This window comes from Malus domestica, chromosome 07 (genome assembly GCF_042453785.1).
Source record: "Malus domestica chromosome 07, GDT2T_hap1".
Lineage (NCBI taxonomy): Eukaryota > Viridiplantae > Streptophyta > Magnoliopsida > Rosales > Rosaceae > Malus > Malus domestica.
In genome coordinates, this window is record NC_091667.1 from 7539469 (window position 1) to 7562618 (window position 23150).

At 36.3% G+C, this 23150-nt stretch overlaps 2 protein-coding genes, 2 long non-coding RNA genes and 1 other non-coding gene across 6 annotated transcripts; 2 read left to right on the plus strand and 3 right to left on the minus strand.

Annotated features, from left to right (window-relative positions):
- Window positions 1-208: 208 nt before the first annotated feature.
- Window positions 209-2862, minus strand: LOC139197339 (uncharacterized). Its single transcript, XM_070824568.1, has 4 exons — window positions 2668-2862; window positions 2085-2154; window positions 1898-1990; window positions 209-501 (listed from the first exon to the last, which is right to left on the minus strand). Exons 1-3 carry the CDS (start codon window positions 2803-2805, stop codon window positions 1941-1943), a joined length of 258 nt encoding a protein of 85 aa, XP_070680669.1. The 5' UTR covers window positions 2806-2862; the 3' UTR covers window positions 209-501; window positions 1898-1940.
- An 8792-nt stretch (window positions 2863-11654) lies between these two features.
- LOC114825987 (uncharacterized) lies at window positions 11655-13748 on the plus strand. 2 transcript variants are annotated; one of them, XR_011582666.1, is made up of 4 exons: window positions 11655-11766; window positions 11890-11952; window positions 12387-12936; window positions 13280-13748. It is a non-coding gene; the product is annotated as an uncharacterized lncRNA (long non-coding RNA). The 2 variants fall into 2 exon arrangements; XR_003774743.2 differs by having other exon boundaries at window positions 11890-12936.
- LOC139197340 (uncharacterized) lies at window positions 12470-14305 on the minus strand. Its single transcript, XR_011582667.1, has 2 exons — window positions 14060-14305; window positions 12470-13039 (listed from the first exon to the last, which is right to left on the minus strand). It is a non-coding gene; the product is annotated as an uncharacterized lncRNA (long non-coding RNA).
- A 54-nt stretch (window positions 14306-14359) lies between these two features.
- Window positions 14360-14462, minus strand: LOC114826212 (U6 spliceosomal RNA). Its single transcript, XR_003775133.1, has one exon. It is a non-coding gene; the product is annotated as a U6 spliceosomal RNA (small nuclear RNA).
- A 322-nt stretch (window positions 14463-14784) lies between these two features.
- Window positions 14785-16636, plus strand: LOC103438887 (UDP-glycosyltransferase 89A2-like). The gene has a single exon (XM_029105448.2). It carries the CDS (start codon window positions 14982-14984, stop codon window positions 16398-16400), a length of 1419 nt encoding a protein of 472 aa, XP_028961281.2. The 5' UTR covers window positions 14785-14981; the 3' UTR covers window positions 16401-16636.
- Window positions 16637-23150: the final 6514 nt, after the last annotated feature.

The following is a 23150-nucleotide window of genomic DNA, read 5'->3' on the forward strand; positions in this document are numbered from 1 at the left end:
CAATCCCTTGGCAGTTGGTGCTAGCCAACCAATGGATTGGTGTTTGGGAATATCTTGTTCCGACCAGATAACTCTTTACCGATTCGATGTTTGCTCAGTATATGTTCTCAAAGTGTCTCGTCTCAGTAGGAATAGGTTTCAGATTATGAAAAGCCAATTACCAAAGCCAATCATTCAAATCTGGACTCTTACCATACAAAATGATGCATTTTTGGCGAAACGATAGATAAATTATGGTTATCTAAAAAATATGAACGCAATGTACGAGCAAAATTACAGATGTACTAGAGAAAAAGAAAAGGAAAGGAAAATCTACGACATAACGCCCCTCTCCTAAAGTTGCCACAACTATTCTTCTACAAAATATCCATGGTAGAAACCGACATTTCAGAAATAAACAATGGGTAGCGTTGATGGGGTACCAAAAGCAAAGAAAAGAGTCCCGTAAACTGCAAAGCCAATAGGAGTCTGCAACAAGAAGCGGTTCACCCGTTCATTATCCTGTTTCACAACACCAATTAAAGTATCAAATCATTCATTATCAACAATTTCCCAAAAGGCTGTGTCCTTGCAAGAAAAGGTCAGTCCGACTGACAAAAGCCTGTGAACAACAAATTTTCGAGCTAAATCTTAGTTTTAGTCTTCTGATTCGTAAAGCTCAAAGGAGTATAATCTCTTCCCATTTAAAAAATTGTAAACTTTGATTAAATTTAAACCTATGAGAGGAATACAAGATTTGAACGGATACAAACATGGAGTGGACAACTATAAAGGTTAGTTATAGCTTTCATTCTAACAAATTTTATATTGGTTGAGTTGTTATTTAAAACATCGTAGCCAAATTTTACCTACATGTAGACGAAAATTTAATAGTTCAATAAACCAGTTGGACATCAAGACATACTCAAATCATAATGTTTACTCGATGCTGAGCTGATATCAGATACACACTTAAACCCCCTATCATTAACTTCTGGTAAGCATACTCCTCATGATTCTCTATGTTATATTGAGGACAGTTGTGTAACTATTGACTCTACCCAATTTCTCTTTTGTGAAAACGTACCATTTCTTGCAAGAGGCTTGTTCCTCAGTTAGTTAAGAGCGTTAACCCCATGCACCCATGGTTCTCAGTTCAATTCCCACCACCCCCAATATCTCTTGTAGCCTAAAGAAAAACATGACCGATTTTCCACAAACTTTGGCCAGGAACAAGTTTTCTAGGTTCCCATAATCCTTCTTTACTCATCAAAACGAACTGGATTTGAAATTAATATCAGCTTATAAAATATATATATATATATATATATATCATTTACCCCTATTCAACCATATGGAAAATAAAAAAAAGAACAAAACTCACTCATAATTTAGCTTTCCCTTTGGGCTTCTGTGTTTCTGAGATTTGGAACATTCTCTCTAGTATTTTAGCTGATCGGAAAGCAGCTGTTTTCTGAGTCATATGTATTGGTTTATATTCGTTGAGGTAGAGTATATACCAATCTTTTTCTTTACTAATGTGTTTCTGGGTTGGCATTTTACCTACCAACAGTGTACTTGTTTTATTTTTAAAAATTGACAAGAATTGACACTTAACATGTAAAGACTACTTTGTTTACTGATACAATAACACAAAATTTTTAAAGTTTCTCCTATAATTCTCCTTAAACAGCAAAAAATTTATTTGGTGTAAGCAATAGATAAGAGAGAAAATAAAATGCATGGAAAAGCATATTGCAAACAGAGGCAGAAGTCAGTCAAAGGTAATAGAAAAAGGACTCTTTCGTTGACAGGATCATGGTAAGCACTCAAGCCATCATTAGCCTGATGAAAGATAATGATAGAAAGGAATCGTCTATCTTTATCGTTCAACTACAACACTTGGTAGGCATTTTACCTTAAGAGGCTGTCGAACTACAATCATCGCAAACAAAGTCATATCAAGAAGAATTCAGACTTCCTAGTCTTGCTTTAGCCAAATCAATTTGTTCTGCACAATAAACAATCAAGAAGAAAATCATTATGGCTGCTTAAAGTTTAAACGAATAGAGAAATACCACAAGATTTGATGCAAAACTTGTTACTTTGTTCAGATGCCGATGCTTTCTCGATTGTTGTACGAAAAAACAAGTTGCCATTCTTCTGATAGACACCCTGTGATCAAGAAAGAGCTATACTTACATCTCTGTAAACTAAAAAGGCACTCCAACCAAACAAGATGACGAGAAGCGCAATTGGCAGTTGAGCTTGTACTTAAATTGCTATTAGCGAAGATTAATTTAAGCCTAATTACTATTATCTGTTACTTGTAGCTAGAGTTTTCCATGAACAAAATCATAAAACTTTAAAATGTAAGTACCAATTTCGCAAAATTTAACATTTACGCAGACATGAGTTAGGCCAATTGGCCATTTGCACCCGGTTTCGAATCTTCTTCTCCGTAAATAAGAGTAGTTTAGAAAGAAAAAAATATCATCTTTTCGAAAAAGAAAAAAACAAACACATGCTCACAAAGGATAGAAATTTTTAGCACGGATGATAGGCAGGGCATAGAAATTGACAAAACTCTGTTATTTCATATCAAATTACAAGAACTAATTGACCAAATAAATAAAATAAATGATAAATTCTGGTTTTTCGTTTCGAAATAAATCATATATATATTACCCGGGAAGATGAAAGAGCACCGAGCTCTGCAATTGCGACCTCGTGGCTCCGTATCTGCTTCAAGAGACCGAGTTTGGGGTCCACTGCCGCGGAAGAGCTCGAATTTGCCTTAAACGACGACGGCGGAACGGCTGCCATCTCTGAGTCTCTTTTGTGTTTCTTCAGTCTACTCCGCCACTGGTCGGTAAATTATAAAAATAGAGAAGCTGGGAGAATTGGGCCAAGAAGTTTCTTGCTCTTTACAGTTTGCATAGATTTCGGCCAAGAAGCTTGGTTTGGGCTCAAAGACTTGACTGTAGTTTGGATCGTTTATTTATGGCTTTTAAAAAGGCCCATTCAATGGCTCCTAAAAATAGCGGTTAATCAACTGATAGAAGGGTGAATAGAGTTATGTATTCTAACCTTAGTATTACGGTCTAGTGATATTTCTCTTCACTTGTAAATGATAGATATTAAGTTAGATTCTCGCCAAAGGTAAGTTTGAACCATATTATTGCTAGCACATTATGAGGCTAAACCTACTCCTCTCCTTTAATGTAGATAATATCGTTTGTTAAAAAAAAATTAATAATAATAATACAAAAATCACCTCCTTGACCGTAATTATAATTGTGGCCAATTTTAAACTGACTCGATTAAAAGAGTTATGAAAAACAAAATTTACATATATGTGTGTGGGTCAGAATGGAAAGCAAATTTTTTTACATGCTTTTTTAGAGCCGACTCTATAACATTTTTTTATGATCCAAATCATTTATACTTTAATTTATCGTTGATATACCATACTTGCAAAATATTAGGCAAACTTAAAATTATTACCACATTCATTTGTTGTGAAGAAAATGAATAAATACAATTCTGCAAACAGTTAGATCGTAAAATACATTACGAAGTGAACCGTACAAATTGTGTTAAAAAAAAAAAAAAAACTAATGAAAATGACTTGAAAACTTTGAGTCTTAACGATAATGACAAAATAAAGGGCAAAGTGAATAATATCATAATTGATTTTTTAGTGTTAAAATATGGTTTTTCATTAAAGTGAATAGTACCATAAGCTTTTCGTTAAAATTCCCTAAAAAAAATCCTAACCCTGTATGTATAAATCCAGTTGCCTATTTTTTATGAAGGACATTTAGGGTGCGTTTGGTACGTGGGACGGGACGGGACGGAACGGGACGAGGCGTTCCGTCCCGCGTTTGGTGCGCCAAAAATGGGTGGAACGGGCTGTTCCACGGGACAGATTTTGGATGTTTTTGCGTCCCACCTACCCCCCTGGAACGGGTTTGTTCCACGTCTGTGGAACACAATGTTTTACCATTTTAAGACAAATATACCCCATGTCTTTTTCAAAAATTACACCTTCGTTCCGTCCCGTCCCGTCCCGTCCCGTCCCATCCCGTCCCGTCCCGTTCCGTCCCGTCTGCGTACCAAACGCACCCTTAATGAACCCATATTATTGGATTGTTTCAAAGGAAAACTAATAAAAATGACTTGAAAACTTTGAGTTTTAACGATAAGAACAAAATAAAGGGTAAAATGAATAGTACCATGATTGACTTATTAGTGTAAAAATATGATTTTTCGTTAAAGTGAACAATACTGAGAATTTTTCGTTAAAGTTCTGTTGTTTCAACCCAAAGTCTGACTTGATTGCCCATATTTCAAGGGGCATCTCTACCATAGCCGGCACCTTGGAGGCTTGGACCAAAACAAACGTCCCACACTTGAAACAAAACAGACAGAACCCTCTCTCCTTTGGTCACCTCACAGAACAGAACCCAATCATCATTTCATTTCACACAAAAACCCTATCACTTTTTCTCTCCCCTCACCTTCTCCCCCATATTATCTTATATATAAAGTCAAGGGTCCAATGAACAGTATTTTTTGGTGTTACAAGCTTCATAAAAAATAATTAGACAGAAATGCTCCTCAAATACAAAACTTCAAAAGCAACCCAAAATAATGCATCAAACGTGGCAAAGGTATAGACTTCGAAGCCCTTTGTGCACAAGGTAAATAATTTAGAATTTTCCTTTGAGGATTTTGTGTAACAAATTTTTTTCTTTTTGTAAATTGTGGAGGTTGAATTTTGTACCATGTGAATGTTGAATCTGAGCAAATCCATTTATTCTTAATTTTTTTTTTGTGTTTTGGAGAATGTTGTTTCCTTTTTTTTTTTTTTTTTGTGTGTGTGTTTTAGGTGGTGTTGCATAAGTTAGCCTACGATAAAGAGGAATTCTGATTAAGAGTGAGTTTTAAAAGAAAAACAAAAGAAAAAATGAACACAATGCAATCTCCTTTAATGAACTCTTAAACCCTAATTTCTCTCTCTCCTCTCTCTCTAAAATCCATTTTGCATTTTCTGAAAAGGATTCAATGGATATCGTCTCTTTGTGTAGGTGGTACTCGGAGAAGTTTGTCAAGGGCCAATGGGACAAGGAGGATTGCATTTCAGATTGGCAGAAATACAAGGCCTCCCTTTCTGTGCGTTTCCAATCTTTACCCTCCTAAATTTTCATCTAAATCACAATTTATACGATTATTTTGCTGACTCTATTTTTTGGTATTTGAGTTTTTATCTCTTGATTATTTTTCGCAGAGGTTGTATTAACTATCCTTTGACTGGAAATTTGGGATTTCTTCAGGTATAATGTTATCAAATTTTTTTTTTCTGATTCAGGTATAATGTCATCAAATTATTCTTCTTCTTTTTTTTTTTAATTTTCTGACTCAAGTATAATGACACGCCCCAACCCCGATATCCCCAAATATCAGGATGGGCACGTGCTGGCCGACACCCGAGGGTGACGAAGCCATTTTAAACATGCATACAAATAAAATGTGTAATTAGAAAGATTATGACAAAGTAGGAATGTGTTCAAAGCATACAACTAATCAAGAATAATATGAAGGAATTAAAATAAAATGTACGAATATAGGAACGGGACTACACTGAGAAGATTCGAGGATACCTATGTGGAAGTGCCCTGACGTCAGGATCGCATGCCTCGACTCTAACTCTTGAAGGGGCGCAAAAAACCAAAAGGTAAGTGGACCAAAGTTTATAATAATAATAATAAAATCATTTTCTTTCTTAACATACTAATCCCCTGTTTTGAAAACACATATATAATACTACATAGTAGGTTTTCTGAAAATCCTAGCATGCCATGTAAAACGTTCATAAAACATGTGTGTATAAACCAATATTTAGAAATGGTAGTATTGTCACCAGAAGGCAAATCCGTAAAAAATTTGTAAATCATATCAGTGATGTACTCAACTAGGGGTATCATAGTCGCCCGAAGGTAGTACCTGTCCATCACCTGAAGGTGAAGCTATACAACATTAGGTTACACTAGTGAAGAAATCATGGTCTATCACCCGAAGGTGAAGCTGTACAACTCTGGGTTACGCCAGAGAAGAGACATATAACATCACACACCTACACTAGCCCCCGGCTAGTGAAGCTGGGGGTATCATCATAATCACCTAAAGGCAGTACCTGTCCATCACCCAAAGGTGAAGTTATACGACATTGGGTTACACCAGTGAAGAAATCATGGTCCATCACCCGAAGGTGAAGCTGTACGACTCTAGGTTACACCAGAGAAGAGATATGTACATAAACATCCTTAATTGTGTCATATGACCATAGACGTCTACATACCCGTGTTGTGTGGATGCGCTATATTATAACCCACTAGATAAGTGCCGAAAGCATGACTTAAAATCTTATATCAAATCACCGGAGCTCAAAAGCTCAAACCTCGTCTCATAAATCCATAGTAAGTTATATTCGTAAATTCATTGAATCTCATATTCATAAACTCGTAAAATAAATCATATTCAAAATCCATAGAAATTCATATACACAAATCGAATAATTCATAACATTTAGTAAAACGTAAATTCGATAAATTATAAATATTATGTAAAAGAAATTTAAAGAAATCATAAATTCTTCCAAAAACATATTATAAAACATGCTCAAATCATGAAATATGAGATGCATGATAGGCTAATATTTTATAAAAACATATAAGTTAAGAAGGGGTCCATTCATAGTTATTCCGCTACCAGGGAGCCACTCGAACTAGGGAGGACGAGATCACTTCCACCGATGCACCTAAACGCACATAAAGACCACTTAGTAAAACTCTACTAAAATGGTCAAATTTGAAAAAATGGACAACAGATTTGGATTCGGCATGTCGAAAAACCTAAGGAGGGACCTCAGGTTCCCCCCCCCAACGCCTCCGCACGAGTCGCCACAGGGCGGCTGTGACGACTCATCCCTAATTTTCACTGTAATTTCCTTTCTGTTTGTGTAATTTGACATTTTTACCCTTTTTGGGGAAAAGTGTAATCTGACGTGGACTTTGTTTTCGATTGTTGTACTCGTCACTACGAACACGAGAGTGCGTGTTAGACTCAAATCGGATCTGTAACGAAAAAGTTACACTCCGTTAAAGTACGATAACCACAGGTACACACATGCGTACAAATTATCAGTGTTTGAAACACTGTAAGAAATCAGATTTCCTATCCCTAAAAAGTGGATCCGTGTCTCCCAATCAACAACAAATTAATTTTTCTTTCCACCAATCACTCCCCTCCATTCCTTTTTCCCGATTTCTCTCTTCACCACCCAATTAGATTTTTCCTTCTCTTACATAACCAATCAATGAGTTGCACACTCACACCAGTCACCAATCAATTTTCAAAATTCACTATCTCTCTCCTTGAAGGACTCCCTCTTCACTTGCATTATGCAACCTTCTCAAACACACACCAAACCTTACCATCGAGACCTAAAAACCACACCAATTGACTCTTCTTGAACCCTCGATCACAATCGTACCATTGGATCACGAGTTGACTGAGTTTTAGACATCGAACTCGGAAGGTCCGAACTCAATGGGTTTAAGTTCAACGAGTTTCAGATTGAGTCAAGGAGTTTTGAAGGTTGGGGAAGCTTTCCTACAACTCCCCGAGGCTCCTAGGACAAGTTTAAGGAAGCTTTGACGTGAAACAACCTGCTTTCGAGAAGTCCCCATTTTGGCCATACCTTTCGAGGCTTTTTCAGGCCACCTCCGTCTACCTTTTGGGCTTTTGAAAGGTATAAGTGATTCTACTCTTCATAAGCTTCATTTCCATATAAATTTTGTGAAAAATGGTTGAGAAATGAAGAAGATATGAAGGTTTGAATTTTTCCCTAGTTTTCGATGACTTTTTCCAGAATCCAGCGAGTTTGGACGGTGGCGACCTGCAAGGACCACCTGAGAAAACAAGGGAATATTCCGCCAACTTTGACGAAATATTCCAACGGCATCAGATAACGTTAACGTCTGTTAGCATTTTAACAGAATATTCTTAACGTCCGTTAGCCTTTGCCTGTGCGTGGTGGCACGTAAGGCCATGCCTTAGGCAGCACGTTCGGCCTCCGATTGACCTTCTGTCAATTTGTGTAGGTTGGTGACGTCAAGTAGATCAATTTCATATATTTAAACCTTAAGTTTGAGCAAACTATGAGAGATTTATTTAAGTTTCAGTATATGTGTTATTAATTAATTTTAAATAGTTATTTCACATATAGGGCCCAAAGACGTACGGGGTCAGGCAAGGCTCGGAGGCTACGACCCAACGACGTATTTTTGAGTGGGCAATATGTTTTTATATCTATACATAGTTATAGTTTCCATAAATGCGTGCTAGCATAGATGGGTTTATACTTGATTATCACATGTTTATATTACTGCAGCATTTGATATATCATGTCTTGGCATATTTATGGTTATTGCTGTTGTGCTTTGTTTACATACTGACGTAGTATGTTTTAAGGAAACTAAACTTGTTTTACAGCGAGGGGTTACTATCTTTGAAAGTAAAGGTTTTTACAAAAACGTTGTTTTGTTGACCCACTCAATTTTGTTTTTCGCCCCTCTAAGACCTAGATAGTTGTACTCTTTGTGGCACTTGAGAAATCTTCGGCAGTTTTGACATTAGCTCTGTTTAAAAGTATGAACTTATCCACTGTTGTGTAATAAGTGTACTTTAACTAGTTGACTACTCTTTTGTAGTCGTACTATCTATTATGCTCTGAATAATTGTAGTGGGTTCTTCCCACGACTGCGCACTATTTCACTGTTTAGTTAAATTAGTTATAGTTTGGTTTTAATTTAGTCATTTTTTCACATTACTTACCTTATGGTTACGTCACCTTCCGGTGATGGCCAACACGCTTCGACCTTCGGCGGTTGAGGTGTGTCAACGGCGGCTCGGAAGGCCACGCGCCGTCACATGTGGAGGTTTTCGACGAATGGAAACCCAATTTTCTGATTAACTTTAAAATTTACCAAATTTTACACGCAAGTAGAGCTCAATGAGATGAACAACTTTCATGCCTGAGTCGAATCCAATTCGATCGGGAAATACCTGAAATCTGACACGGTTCATCGGAAAACCCTAGAATAGGTGATCGTCAAATCGACGTCACCTAAACTCCGATGCCTCGAACCGTGAGTGGGTCTTGTTCCTGAGTTCGAGGAGAGACGAGTGAAGGTGGTAGTGAGCATCAGGAAAAGCCAGAACGATGAGAGTACCGCTGTGAGTGCCGGAGAAGACGAAGTTCGTTTGTCGTGAAATCCCGACCAAAAGCCGTCAAGTTTGGGTGGGAATGGAAGCTGGGACGACGCCGAGTTAATTGGTGGTTGTGGTTCCTTGTGATTCACTGGATAAACACCGTGAAAGGCGTCGGAAAACATTGGTGGTGGTGCTTTTCTTCTTTCTCCCTTCCCTCATTTCTTTCTTTTCTCATTGGTTCACTGTTTTTCCCCCTCTTTCCCAATTGGTCCGCACCCCTTCATTTTTCTCATTTCCCCTTTCTCTCCTTCTTCCATCTTTCTCCTTTCCCTCATTTCTCCTCTTATCCTTCCATCATGGCCACGTGGCACCATCTTACTGCTTCAGCAAATCTGGAGCCTTCTAGATGATGGTCAAATGACCATTTCACTCCTAACTTTGCTCGCCTATAACTTCTTTGTTATAACTCCAAATTACATTCCGTTTGCGCTCATCACGAGTTTGTAATGATGAGTACTACAAGGACACGCCAAGGAAACGAGTCTTACATGACACAACACAACGATAAACAAAAGTCAACATTTTTTGCTTTGAATGGCATTTTCGTAATTTCATGATTTAAAATTATAAAAAAAACCATAAAATTTGGGAACGGGTTGTTACATATAATGTCATCAAATTCTGGACAAGGTGCATCCAGACATCAGTTTGGTAAAGGTAAAGATTTGCCTAATCCTATTGGTACATAATCATATGAGAAAATAATGATTTGAACATGTTAATTAGCTAAGAATTAGTTTACATTGGAGAGCATATATGATTTTGGAATGTGTTGGTGTAGCTAGGGACAATTATATCTGTGAATAGATGTTGGGTTGGAAGGTCTACTCATAAAGAAGAACAAATATAAGGGTAGAGTGAAACTGAAAAGCAGTCAAGCTCAAAATGTGATTTGCTAAAGATCAAGATTGACCCTTTGTTTTAAAATTTTCATACTTCTCATTCTTATGTACCCTTATGTATCGGTAACATGTATTCGACTTTAGAACTTTATCCAAAATCATTTGGTGGGTGTTTGGAATTTTGGAATTAGATTTTCAATTGGTTTTGTGAATTCTTAACTTTCAATCTCATTTGTGTATAATTAGTTGGTTTTGTTTTGAAATTGTTCACTGATTGCATATTGTTAATTTGATACATTATGTTTGTGTTAGCTCCAATTTCTTGCTTAAAGAAAACCACTTGGTTGGTTTTAAGTTTTTAGTACTTTTCGTTGTTTTGTTTGCATAAAAACATGTTTTACAAGTTTGGGGACTGATCTGAAATCATATGGTGGATTTTTGTAATCCCAGTTGGAGAAGACTCTTTTTGCTCTAAAGTTTGTTAATTGATAGAGATTGCAAGTATAACATGGTGTTGTGTTGGATTTTGGTTGGTTTAGGTTGCAGAAGATAGGGGGCTTTGGATATAAAAAAGGTGGTGACAGACACCAGGGGTGACTTCTCATCATTTGCAATTGGTTGCATGGGGTGTTTTCTATTTATACCAAAGTTAGAGAAAGAGTTCAACTTTGGTATGTATTTGAAAATCAGTTTTTTTTTTAGTCTAATTCTGTGGTATATATCTTCTGCAAATTTAGAGAACTTTGTGATTATAAGCATTTTCATCATTCAAGGGAGTCAGAATGATGATTCTTTGCACTACAACTTAGTCATGTTAGGCTTTTATTATCATTGAGCCAAAACGAATGGTGATATAGGTTTTGCAACTTATCATGTCAGACTAATAATTTTTCCATCAAATTCTCATATTTTTTTTTTGGTTTACGAACATTAATTGTTTGATCCATGGTATATTGTGTTCAATGATAACATGTTAACAGTAGTTTTAAACAACATGATCTTACCCCATTTCGAAAGCAAATTAAAGAAATAATGATGGACATGCATGTTAAAAAAATTATGAATTTAAAGAGGTGAAACCCATCTCACAAATGCTACCTGTTTAGTTTAACACAATTTTCCTCTGCTTGGTTGCTCATAAAATGTTGGGAAACAAGGGAACTCAATTTGAGTGCTATTGTTATGATGGATGCTTATTTTGACGAGCTTATTAAGTCTTGGATAATTTATGATTTAAGATCTTCAATTTTAGTATTTAAAGAGTAATATGTGGTTTTTTTTTTTTTTGGTGCTGCGGTTAAAGAAGAGTGCAAGGAAATTGATCATGGTATTTAAGTTTTAACAAAATTGGGTAAATGGTGGCAATTAATAGTACTTTGAAGATGGATTTTTGATTTTTTAGTTTTGACTCTTTATTGTGCATTTTTTATTCAGTCTTTGGCAAGCCATCATACATGATAAACAAAAGTAATTGGGTTTTAGTAAATATTGATTTTGTAAAATTCGTTGTTTAAATTTCTAGGTTCTGATGAATTCTAATTTAGAGTCGGTGACAGCCAATCGACTCACCACCAACTTTAGATCAAGATTCAAGTATGCCTTAAATGTGAGTCATGTTTTTCATTCTATTTTGTTGATTTTGTCATCACAATTTATTAGAAAGTTGGGATATTGGTTAATTTTTAGACTTGGATTTTAACTTTTTATTTGTATTTCTGGAAAATTGCAGAAAGCTTGCATTAAGATTTAGCTCTTCGATCCAAAGGACCTTAGGATTGAAGGCTGAATTATTGTAAGTCTGTCTTCCATCACAAGTTTACCCATATTCTTCTGTCCAATCATTTCTTGACACTATATTAGTAATCCCAATTATTATAGGGATTAACAGATTAAGATCTATTTAGATTCTATATATACATTTTATAGAGTGAATTAAGTTAGGTATTCTGGAACTTAGGTATTGTATATATATATCAAACACAAGCTTTCATATGTTTCCAATATAATCTTCTATACAATTTTTAATCCCGCAGCAATGCGCAAACATCGATTTCTAATTTTTCCTAATTTCACAACGGTGATGTTTTTCTAACTTGTCTTCTATCAAGTCCTATAAAATTTATATTTTAAGAAAATTGATAACCACGGACTTTGTTTTTGCTTCCCTACACAACTTTGTTGTTTAATCATGTCTCTTGTCTTTGTTTCATTTGTCAAATCCAATAGCTAAAATACAGAAGAGTGTCGGAGAAACGGAAAAATAGTGCGTGGCTGTCATTTCTGAAAATTAGAGAGAAACATGTAACAGATTCAGAGAGCAATTCATATTTGACAATATAGAAGAAGGCTTCAATAATAATTACAACAAACACTAGGGAGACCATAACAAAATTCCACACTGAAAGTTAAGCATAAAAGGCCTGCTTGCCTAGCACAAGAGAGCTCAAACTATTAACAAAAATGGCAGAAGTGAAGCTCTTCAGGATATGGTCAAGCCCTTTTTTCTCTGAGAATAGTTTGGGCGCTGCAACTCAAAGGCGTCCCTTATGAAACAATCCACGAAGATATTTCGAACAAAAGCCCTAAGCCCTTACTTCTTCAGTCTAACCCTATTCGTCAAAAAGTTCCAGTGCTCCTGCACAATGGAAACGCAGTTGTTGAATCACTCATAATTCTTGAATATGTCGACGAAACTTGGAAGGAGAATTCCTTACTGCCAGAATATCCTCTTGAGTGAGCCACTGCACGCTTTTGGGCTGGATATGGCGATGAGAAGGTAATCTAAACTAGCCTTTCATAATCAGATAGTTTCTTGCACAATAAGTAAAAGTATCGACTGAAAGTACATCAGATAACTAAACTGAACCATCATTACTTACCTGAAAAATAAGGAAAGAAAACTGCAATCTTAGTAAGAAGATGTGCTGTCTGATCAGTTCGCAAATTTCCACAGTAAACTGCAGGATATTTGGCTACATTTTTTCATTTAGTGGTGTATTATGCGTATGACATTACTCTACTTGCTCATGCTTGAAGCAAATTAAAAGAAAATTGTAGTTAATAGCATAATCTAGTTTCGATATGTGATTATTCGGGTTGGTTTGTGATTTCTATGAAAGGTTTTGCCATCTATTGGGGAATCCTTTATGAAGGGAAAGAGCAAGAGGAAGCTATTGTAAAAGCCAAGGAGAACATGAAGTACTTGGAAGAAGAGCTAAAGGGAAAGAAATTCTTTGGCGGAGAGAAACTTGGATTTGTGGATATTGCACTTGGATGGCTCGCACACTAAGTGAGTGTGTTTGAAGACGTAGCAGAAATGAAAATGGTGACCGAAGAAGAGTTTCCATTGTTATCAGCATGGGCGACAACTTTTGCAGATGTTCCTATAATCAAAGATAATTGCCCGTCTAGAGACAAACTTATTGCCATGTTTCAGGCTAGCCGCGAAAGTCATCTTTCGAAAATGTACCAAGTTGATTAAATGATCTGGTTTGTGATCATTTCATGAATTGGTTAAATAAGTCCTGTCAAAGTTAAGAATTACACAGAGATGATCATGGATTTTGGAAAATTAAGTAATGTCTGGTTTTTACGTAGCTACACTTCAAAGTTGAAGCAAGTTCATTCTTTCTTAGTTTGTGCTCAGTTATGGCCAGATTTCTGTTTCTTCCTTCAATGCACGTTAACGAAAAATGCAGAGAAATTATTGTTTGTTGAGATTAATTTCTTTAAAATAAGTGTAACTATAATACATACATTATCTGCAATTGTAATGTATACGCTATCTTCGTTACCATATGCGTTGAGAAATACTAAGGGACACAGTAAACTATATGCTTAATAATCTTTAGCGGAACACAGTAACAAAGTCGTTTTTCTCAGACAGTTAGTAGGCAAACCTGGAATACGAGCCGTCAAAGATGCTTGCTTGCTTACTTCCCAACCTCTAAAACTCAAATCTGCATTCCATTTGACGCCAAAATGGTGAGAAAACAAAGAACAAACAAAGAAAAGAAGCTTCTGAATCCAATTCAATTTCACGGAAAAAGCGCCAAAATGGTGAGAAAACAAAGAACAAAAAAAGAAAAGAAGCTTCTGAATCCAATTCAATTTCACGGAAAAAGTGCAAAAAAGAAAACAAAGAACAAAAAAAGAAAAGAAGCTTCTGAATCCAATTCAATTTCACGGAAAAAGAGCAAAAAAATTTGGACCATTTCTCGATTTATGCGTGTCATCCTTGCGCAGGGGCCATGCTAATCTTCTCTGTATCGTTCCAATTTTATCGGATGTCCCCGAAGGGACAAGCCTTGTTGCCTAGCTTCTCTATATAAAGAAGTGATAAACAGCATTCACCGCCGATGTGGGACAAGCGCATCCCTCTTTTCAGCAGTCAAGTTGCTTGTTTCTTCAGATAGGGTCCGTTGGACCTCTCTTTGTGGATCAAGGGGCCATGGATGGATGTTGGAATGAGTGTTTTAGCACCCATCATGATTAACCTTTCAACCATGAAAACTGGGAGTTAGAGGGATCCAGCAATTTGAATCTGCGCACAAATCCGAAACCAAATTGAACCGAAATTAAATCGAACAAAACAAGTAGAAAGAAAATTGAACCAAACATTAATCTAAATCTACCTTTTAATTTTGACAAAAAAACAAACTGATTGAGCCAAGGCACAAGTGTTATCCCTCAAGATTAATGTGTTGCTACGTCTAAAGCTGAAAGTCAAACATCTATATGTCACTTTGACTTGTTCAGTCAACTGTCTAGTTCTTCTATAACTAACAAATCCTCACCATTCTTCTTCTACTATACATTGCGATGGCCGATGGCGGTGAGATTTTTGTGGTTTCAGGAGCTGGGCGTGGCCATCTCCAACCCTGCGCGGAGCTCTGCAACCACCTTATCTCCCGAAATTACCATACTACCCTCGTCATTCCCTCCTCCTCCTCCTCTTTCACCCAAAACCCCCTCGCCAAAATCCTCCAACTCACAGCCTCCCCGGGCCCACCCAATCCAGGACCCGACCCGCTCCGCTACCAAGCGACACAAGACCTCCACGACCACCTCGCCAGCCTTTCCGATATTCCCGACGCGCCCCTCCCTGTCTGCGCCATCGTCGACTTTCAAATGGGTTGGACCAAGGAGGTCTTCTGGAGATTCCAAGTGCCGGTCATCGGATTCTTCACCTTTGGCGCGTCCGCCGCCTCCATGGAGTGGGGCGCTTGGAAAGTCGGCGTCGGTGATATCCGACCCGACGAGCTCCGACCAATTCCCGGCCTGCCCGACCACATGGCTCTCTCGGTTGCCGATCTTAAACGAAGGCCAGCCGGTCCTCCACGTGGCGTCCCGAACCTGCCTCGGGGCGGTGGAGGAGGAGGAAAAGGAAGAAGTGGTGGTGGTGGTCCGCCTAAACCGGGAGACCGACCTCCCTGGGTCCCAGAAATAGAAGGCTCCATGGCTCTGATGTTCAACACGTGTGACTTCATCGACCGTGCGTTCATCGACTACATGAAAGATCAGATGGGGATGCCCGTATGGGGTGTGGGCCCACTATTGCCGGAAACGTACTGGAACCGGAACCGGAACCCGAACCGTCCGGTCGAAGAAAACCAGCGCCAATCGAACTACACTGAAGACGACGTCGTTCAGTGGCTGGACTCAAAGCCACGCGGGTCCGTCTTGTACGTGGCCTTCGGCAGCGAAGTGGGTCCCAATGCGGAGGAGTATCCCCAACTGGCGAGTGCGCTGGAAGAGTCGACCCGGCCATTCATCTGGGTCATCCAAACGGGGGTGGGTGGCGGGTACAACCCGGACGGGCTGGAGAGCAGAGTGGGGGAGAGGGGTTTGATCATATGCGGATGGGCACCGCAGCTGCTGATACTGAGCCACCAGTCAACAGGCGGGTTCTTGTCGCACTGCGGGTGGAACTCCACCGTGGAAGCCGTCTGCCGTGGGGTCCCCATTTTGGGGTGGCCCATTCGGGGGGACCAGTATTGCAATGCCAAGCTGGTGCAAAAGCATCTCAAGGTAGGTTATGGAGTTTGTGAAAGTTTTGAAGAATTGGTTAAGAAAGAAGATATATTGAAAGGGATTGAGAGGCTGATGGGCGATGAAGATATGAAGAGGCGGGCCTTGGAGACAGGGCGGAAGTTTGAGGGCGGGTTTCCGGCCAGCTCCGCGGCTGCATTGGATGATTTTGTGGATTTCATTAGGCCAAAAACCAGCTCACAAGTTTAGAATTGATAGGTTTAATGTCAAGTGTGTAGTGTTTTAATTTGATGCTCTGTGGCTGCATTGCCTTAGCCTTTTTTGGGCGAAGCAAGACATCATGCATTATGCATATATATAGTTTGTGAAACCTCAAAAAATATGATGAGCTCCGTTCATTTGTAAGAGTGAAAATTTCTTGCGTACAACGGGTGTGAAAATTTCTCCGGCAATAAGACAGGCATATATCATGTCGTTCCGATCAAGTGACTAGTTAATAGTTAGAGTAACGTTTTATATACAATCGTTGTGTACAAGAATTGCTCCGAGAAAGTGGCACAAGATGAAGGAAAGCAATAAAAAAGCAAGTTCATGATGTTTTAATAGATAAACTTGGTCTGTATCTGATTCTGCGGGTATTGTATTTGTATTAAAACAAGAGTGTATTCATTTTTGGTTAATGGAAAATTGTATCCCAATGAATCCTCTGTTTTCTCTCTTTGGTGTCTGTGTTTCTTTTATGATCCTCTCAAATATTTCGGCTTGTTTAATCAGATGGTTAGATTAAAGTTGCAATTATATATCGTATTGCCACTCAGCACTATGGTTTAATGGTATTCCTCTTCACTTGTAAGTAAGAGGTCTTAGGTTCGAATTTTGTGGATAGCGAATTCGATACCAAATTAGGCTGTCTATTGTGTGGCTTAGCCGAACTCCCCATTCCCTTAGTGTAAAAATATCAATGTACTAAAAAAAAAAAACTTAATAGATTAATTGCATTTATTGTTCTTGTTGGTTGTAGTTGTTGATTGAATGTTGGTTTCTTCAGAATAGGAATGTTAAGGGTGTAGCATGGTTGAGAGGCAGGTAAATGTTCTAGCATTGAATTCATTTCGTTATTGCTACTGTTATTTGAAAGAAGTTGGAATTGTTGTGTGGAAGCACACCCACAAGTCCCACACGTACGAGGTCAGTATTGACGATAGTCCTCCCACTTTAGCCATCGGGAGAAACGGGTATGAGATTTTACTAAATGACCTTGGCAATATGTGTGTGGTACCATTACTTATAAAAGCAATACATAGCTCTTCCTCTAGCGAATGTGGAACTCAAATGTGACTCTAATCTAAGCCACCAAACCCCAACAGGAACTTCTCCCCGTTAACTCTAGCCATATTTCATTCAACAATAGCGCAATATATTCCACGCAATATTTTAAAAAGCAAACGTGAACTCCCCCAATCCAAAACCTAATTAGATCAACTATATACGGACCATTATGTATACTAATACCATAAAAAGAGGTAGGTAAATTAATTTTGTTAAAAATTCAAAAAGCAGATACTTTAACTTTGTAAAAATTCAAAGATAGGTACATTATTTTCATATAAAATAAACAGTAGGTAAGTTATTTTCATAGTAGGTAAATTATATTTATATAAGAGTAAATTGTAGCAATGGTCCCTGAACTTTACTCAAATTGGAGCAATGGTCCATCAACTAAAAAATCATTACCATTGGCCCCTCAACTTATCAAAATGTGTAGCTATAGTCATTTTCATTAATTTCTTCAAAATTTTGTCAAAATATGTTATGTTGGAATAACCATTTATTTAATTAGGGTCCCTCAACTCATCAAAGTGTGTAATTATGGTCATTTTCGTCAACTACGTAAAAAATTTTGTCAAAACGAGTTATGTTTGAAGGACCATAGCTACAATTGAGATAAAGTTAAGGGACCATTTCTCCAGTTGAATTAAAATTGAGGGACCAAAGGTAATAGATTTTTAGTTGAGGGACCATAGCTGCATGTTTTAATGAGTTGAAGGACCAATGGTAATGGATTTTTAGTTGAAGGACCATTGCTCCAATTTGAGTAAAGTTCAGGGACCATAGCTACAATTTACTCTTCATATAATTATACAGTAGGTAAATTACTTTTATAAGATTAAACAATAGATATTGTTGAAATTAAACACTAAATTAGGTATATTCAAATTGAAATATATTGTTGAAATTTAAAATATTTCCAAATCAATTCCTATATCTAGAACCAGATTTTATGGCTACAATACCTTGCCAAATTCAATGCACGTGATCAATTAAAACGTAATTACAATACCTTTCCATACTGGCTTAGATGAGGGTATATTTAGGAATCCAAAAAATATAAAACTTGTAAGTTTATGAGTATGAGTTATGGAAGGTATCAGTTCTTGTGTTTAAGATTGATATGGAAAAGTCTTGGTCAAAAGCCTTAAGTTATTTGGTTTCCTTGTGGAATAAGTTTTGTGAGATTCTGAATAATCCTTGTGGGATTAGAACTCGGTAATAGAACATGTTTGGGATTGATATGTTGTATCAATTGTGATGTTTGAATCCTAAGTCTATTCTGATAGGGAATGACAATAGGAGTGCTATAAAAGCTTATGCCACTGTTCTTGCAATATACGGTTATATAGAGTTCCAAGTCCTATTGTCTGGAAGAACCATTGAGATTTGTAAAAGAGGAGAAGGCACTAAGCTGTGAAGTCGCAATGGCTTCTTCATCTGGTTCCAATTCTGCAGGTAAGTTCTCGAGCTTTTCTCGTGTTTTTGTTCATCTATTGGTTTAGTGGAGTTGTGATTTAATTGGTTGTATCCATGTTCTTTAGATTGATGAACTGTTAGAGTTTATTCTTACATGTGGTATCAGAGCCTAGAATTCTAACCATTAAGTTCAATTCTTCATGAAAATCATTGAATCTGGGAACGAGTTGCACTGTCTGGGTTTTCGAACTAAGCCTTAGGACTCTTAAGAAATATATGAACTCAAAACGATGTCGTTTTTTTTTTTTTTGTATAATACTTTAAAAAAATATATATTCACCGATTGCAAAATCTGGGTTTTACGCTTTCGATGGTGTTCTTCGAAGTCTGGGTTTTCATCACTCATTCAAATCTTAATTTTGAGTCAATATTGATGCCATGATTCATACGATTCATCAAAGGGTATGAATTATGATCTAATTCACACCTGAGGTTTCAATTTTTAAATTTGTTTTGCATACTGTCATGCTAAAAGGAAAACTTGAAATTGTTATGTTTTTTTCTGATTACCTTGGATGCCGATGCAGTTTTGAGTTGAATGGTTGCATAGATCGTTACAAATTGCTTCCACTGGTATAACTAATGAGAAATCAACCAAATAAGTTTTGTCTTATTGTTTTATGTTGTACAATCGGTGCTAACCAATTCTGCATAAGTATGACAAATAGTATTGCAGTTAGAACAATTAATGTTGTTTGTGGATATCATTGCAATTGTTTACTCTATGTATATCCTTAAATTCAAGGATATGTATATAACTAAATTGATTCAATGAGCTAAAATTTTAGTGGTGAAAAAGATGGAAATCAGGGATCTTTAAAAGGGTTCATAGTTTTGATTTCATTAATCAATTCTGCGGAACCATTGAACAAAGATCATGTTACCTGCATATTGAGATTATATTATCATTATGGCCCTTCATATTGACGTTAACTCGTTCATTGTTCTATTATTTCTCTTGTTTTATTGAAATCTGATGAGAATTGTCTTTTTCCGGGAATTGGTGCCAACGAGATTCTGGCTGATAACTTTGGTGATGATTTTGGATCGGCGTGTCTATAATAATGGCAATTCACTTCGATAATCTGCAATGGTACGAGGTCCATGGGAATTTGGAGTGATGGCAATCCACATGGTTGGGTCTCGAGCATTGATGGATAATTTGTTTCATTTATTTGGAGCCGAGGAATTGCAATCGGGTTGACGAATATGGATCCAATGATGCATTCAGGTCAAGCTATGAATTTTGAGAATTAGCTTGTGTCATCCATATACAAGGATGATAAACAAATTAGCTTATGTGAGACGTTGTCTATATTTTTGTACAACACAAATTGACATTGCCGAATGCATATTGATTTAACTTATGAATTCATAAGGAAGCCTGTGCTTATTGTATTGTGAAAATCATGGAGTTTAAGATGCATGCTTATTGTATATGTATATTTGTGATTTCATTTATGATGCATGTTTCCGCTGTTATGTTTTGGTTGAAATCACAAATAGGGAGGAAGAAATAGTGGTCTTGATTATCTCGTTTTAATCAAGACATATTGTTGTGATATATATCTAGGCATTATCAAATTTGGTTGATTTTGCTCGATGGATATTGAACTAGTTAGGATCAAATTGAATACAAAAATATTGTGTTTGCTATTCTGATTTTGATCATTATTGAAACTGGTGATTTTGGGTTTATGTGAGATAAGTTTTTCCAAATGGATTGTGACTATCTTTTGATACATAGACTGTTTGCATAATGGTTTAGGTATTTATGACTAAACTGAGATTATGCAATTGGGGAGGAATCGGGAACCAATTGGTTCATATCTCCGGTTTCTTTATCGGTTGTGCAGTACATTCTACTTATGCTTAAGTGGGAGAATCATATGTTCGAATGTAAGCATAAGGCTAAGAGTATTTAGGCCGACCATAATAATTCATTTGGATGCTTAAAAACCAGTTTATGGTTTTATTGAAGCAATTGGTTGAATTATTTGTGTTACTTAATTTGTTTAAGTAATGAGAAGGATCCTATGATGTTAGCATTCAAAAGGAAACAAATTTGGTTTCCATATGGATTCTGATTAGTCATTCATTGTATTGGAATGATTTTTAGTTAATATAGTTGCTATTAACTTGTACTTAACTTGGTTGTGTTAAGTATGGCCTAGATAAGTGGGAGTGTACTATTTAAGGGCTTGAAGATAGTTGCTTTTGTTCAGTTAGAACATGGCAACGATGAGCTTGAAGATTCCCAGAACTAAAGTAGTCTAGTTGGCTTAGTTATGCTTATCTAGTTGGTAGTTTATTTTGGTGTTCAATTTTTCCAATTATGTGATTAATTGTTCCAGAAGACAAGTTTATCTAATAATAGTTGAGATTGCTAAGAAGATCATTTTGGATTTTGCTGGAGCATTCTTTATAAACTGTTATTATACTATTGAGTTTGATAAATGTGTTCTGATAATTAGTATTCTGTTATGAAGTTGGCTAATATCAGTGGGAATAATGTTTTGGTATTACTCTAAAATTGTTTCACATGAATGTATAGATCAGATATGCTGTGATTGTTGGATCGATTCTGTGTTGTACAGATTAGATTCTTGAATTCCATATTTTGAAATGTATTTTGGTGTGTGATTGTGAGCTTGTTGATTTTGGACTTGGTGATCATTTCTATAAATCTTAAAAGACTGGTTTTGCATGTTCATACTCAAGTGGGAGAATGTAAGTTTATGAGTATGAGTTATGGAAGGTATCAGTTCTTGTGTTTAAGATTGATATGGAAAAGTCTTGGTCAAAAGCCTTAAGTTATTTGGTTTCCTTGTGGAATAAGTTTTGTGAGATTCTGAATAATCCTTGTGGGATTAGAACTCGGTAATAGAACATGTTTGGGATTGATATGTTGTATCAATTGTGATGTTTGAATCCTAAGTCTATTCTGATAGGGAATGACAATAGGAGTGCTATAAAAGCTTATGCCACTGCTCTTGCAATATACGGTTATATAGAGTTCCAAGTCCTATTGTCTGGAAGAACCATTGAGATTTGTAAAAGAGGAGAAGGCACTAAGCTGTGAAGTCGCAATGGCTTCTTCATCTGGTTCCAATTCTGCAGGTAAGTTCTCGAGCTTTTCTCGTGTTTTTGTTCATCTATTGGTTTAGTGGAGTTGTGATTTAATTGGTTGTATCCATGTTCTTTAGATTGATGAATTGTTAGAGTTTATTCTTACAAAACTGACACACACTTAATTTGGTAAGTTGCTTAGTTGGATTTTAATTATTGGGTTTTATTCAAATAAATATGATATGACGGGTTATAGGCTAAAATAAAAAATGTGCACTTCAAACTTTCTATAGTTAAAAACGAAAATACACTTGTGATGAGTGCAAAATGAGATTTTTGTAATACCAATAATAGTTCTCTTCATAATAAACTAATAGAAACTAAGTTAGAAACATAAAATTAGCATGAATTTAAAATAAATAAATAAATCTGCCCAAAACGACGTTGTTTTGGATTTGGGTTAAAAAAAAAAAAAATCAAATGCCCAGCTCACCTAAGTGCCTGAGGCGATAGCCTAGGCGTTTAGGCTAGTCTATAGCCCACTCCCGCTGCTCAAATGCGTCTTCTTTATAGTTCCACCCTAAAAACCATCTAAACAAGTCTTAAAACTAATTTTTTAAAACACTGATTTTATCTTTATTATTTAGTAATAGGAGAAATTAGGTTCTCATCATTCATTTTACTACTCCATTGATTAAAATCTTATTTTTTTTCAATTTTTGATCAAGATCATTGGGTATTAATAACATCATTAATTATTTCAATAATAAAATATTTTTTTTATTTCTAAATATATTCATTTAATGTTAAAAATGTTACAATTAGTATATTTATATTTATGATTAAAATTTTTATCATATATTTAGTTTTAATTTGTACCCATTTTTAATTTGTAATTTTTTTTAACTTGTACCAAATTCTTTTCAGTTTTAATTTGTACCTATATATTAATTTCTTTTTGTGCCCATATTTTTTAAAGTTTTTTTGTATTTGTACCCATATATTTTTTTGTATTTGTACTTTTTATTTTGCTAAATGTACCCATGCTAATTATATGTACCCATTCATGTAAAACTTTTTAATCTTAAAATGTACTCATTCTTAAATATACCAATTTGTTAT

What these genes read in the sequence shown, in the direction of transcription:
- LOC139197339 (XM_070824568.1), bottom strand. Translation starts at nt 2,805, where the DNA reads ATGGCAGCCGTTCCGCCGTCGTCGTTTAAGGCAAATTCGAGCTCTTCC. An exon ending in GTGCTCTTTCATCTTCCCGG is followed by an intron (nt 2,155 to 2,667) that starts GTAATATATATA and finishes TCTTGATCACAG; the next exon opens with GGTGTCTATCAGAAGAATGG. An exon ending in AGCATCGGCATCTGAACAAA is followed by an intron (nt 1,991 to 2,084) that starts GTAACAAGTTTT and finishes TTTATTGTGCAG; the next exon opens with AACAAATTGATTTGGCTAAA.
- LOC103438887 (XM_029105448.2), top strand. Translation starts at nt 14,982, where the DNA reads ATGGCCGATGGCGGTGAGATTTTTGTGGTTTCAGGAGCTGGGCGTGGC.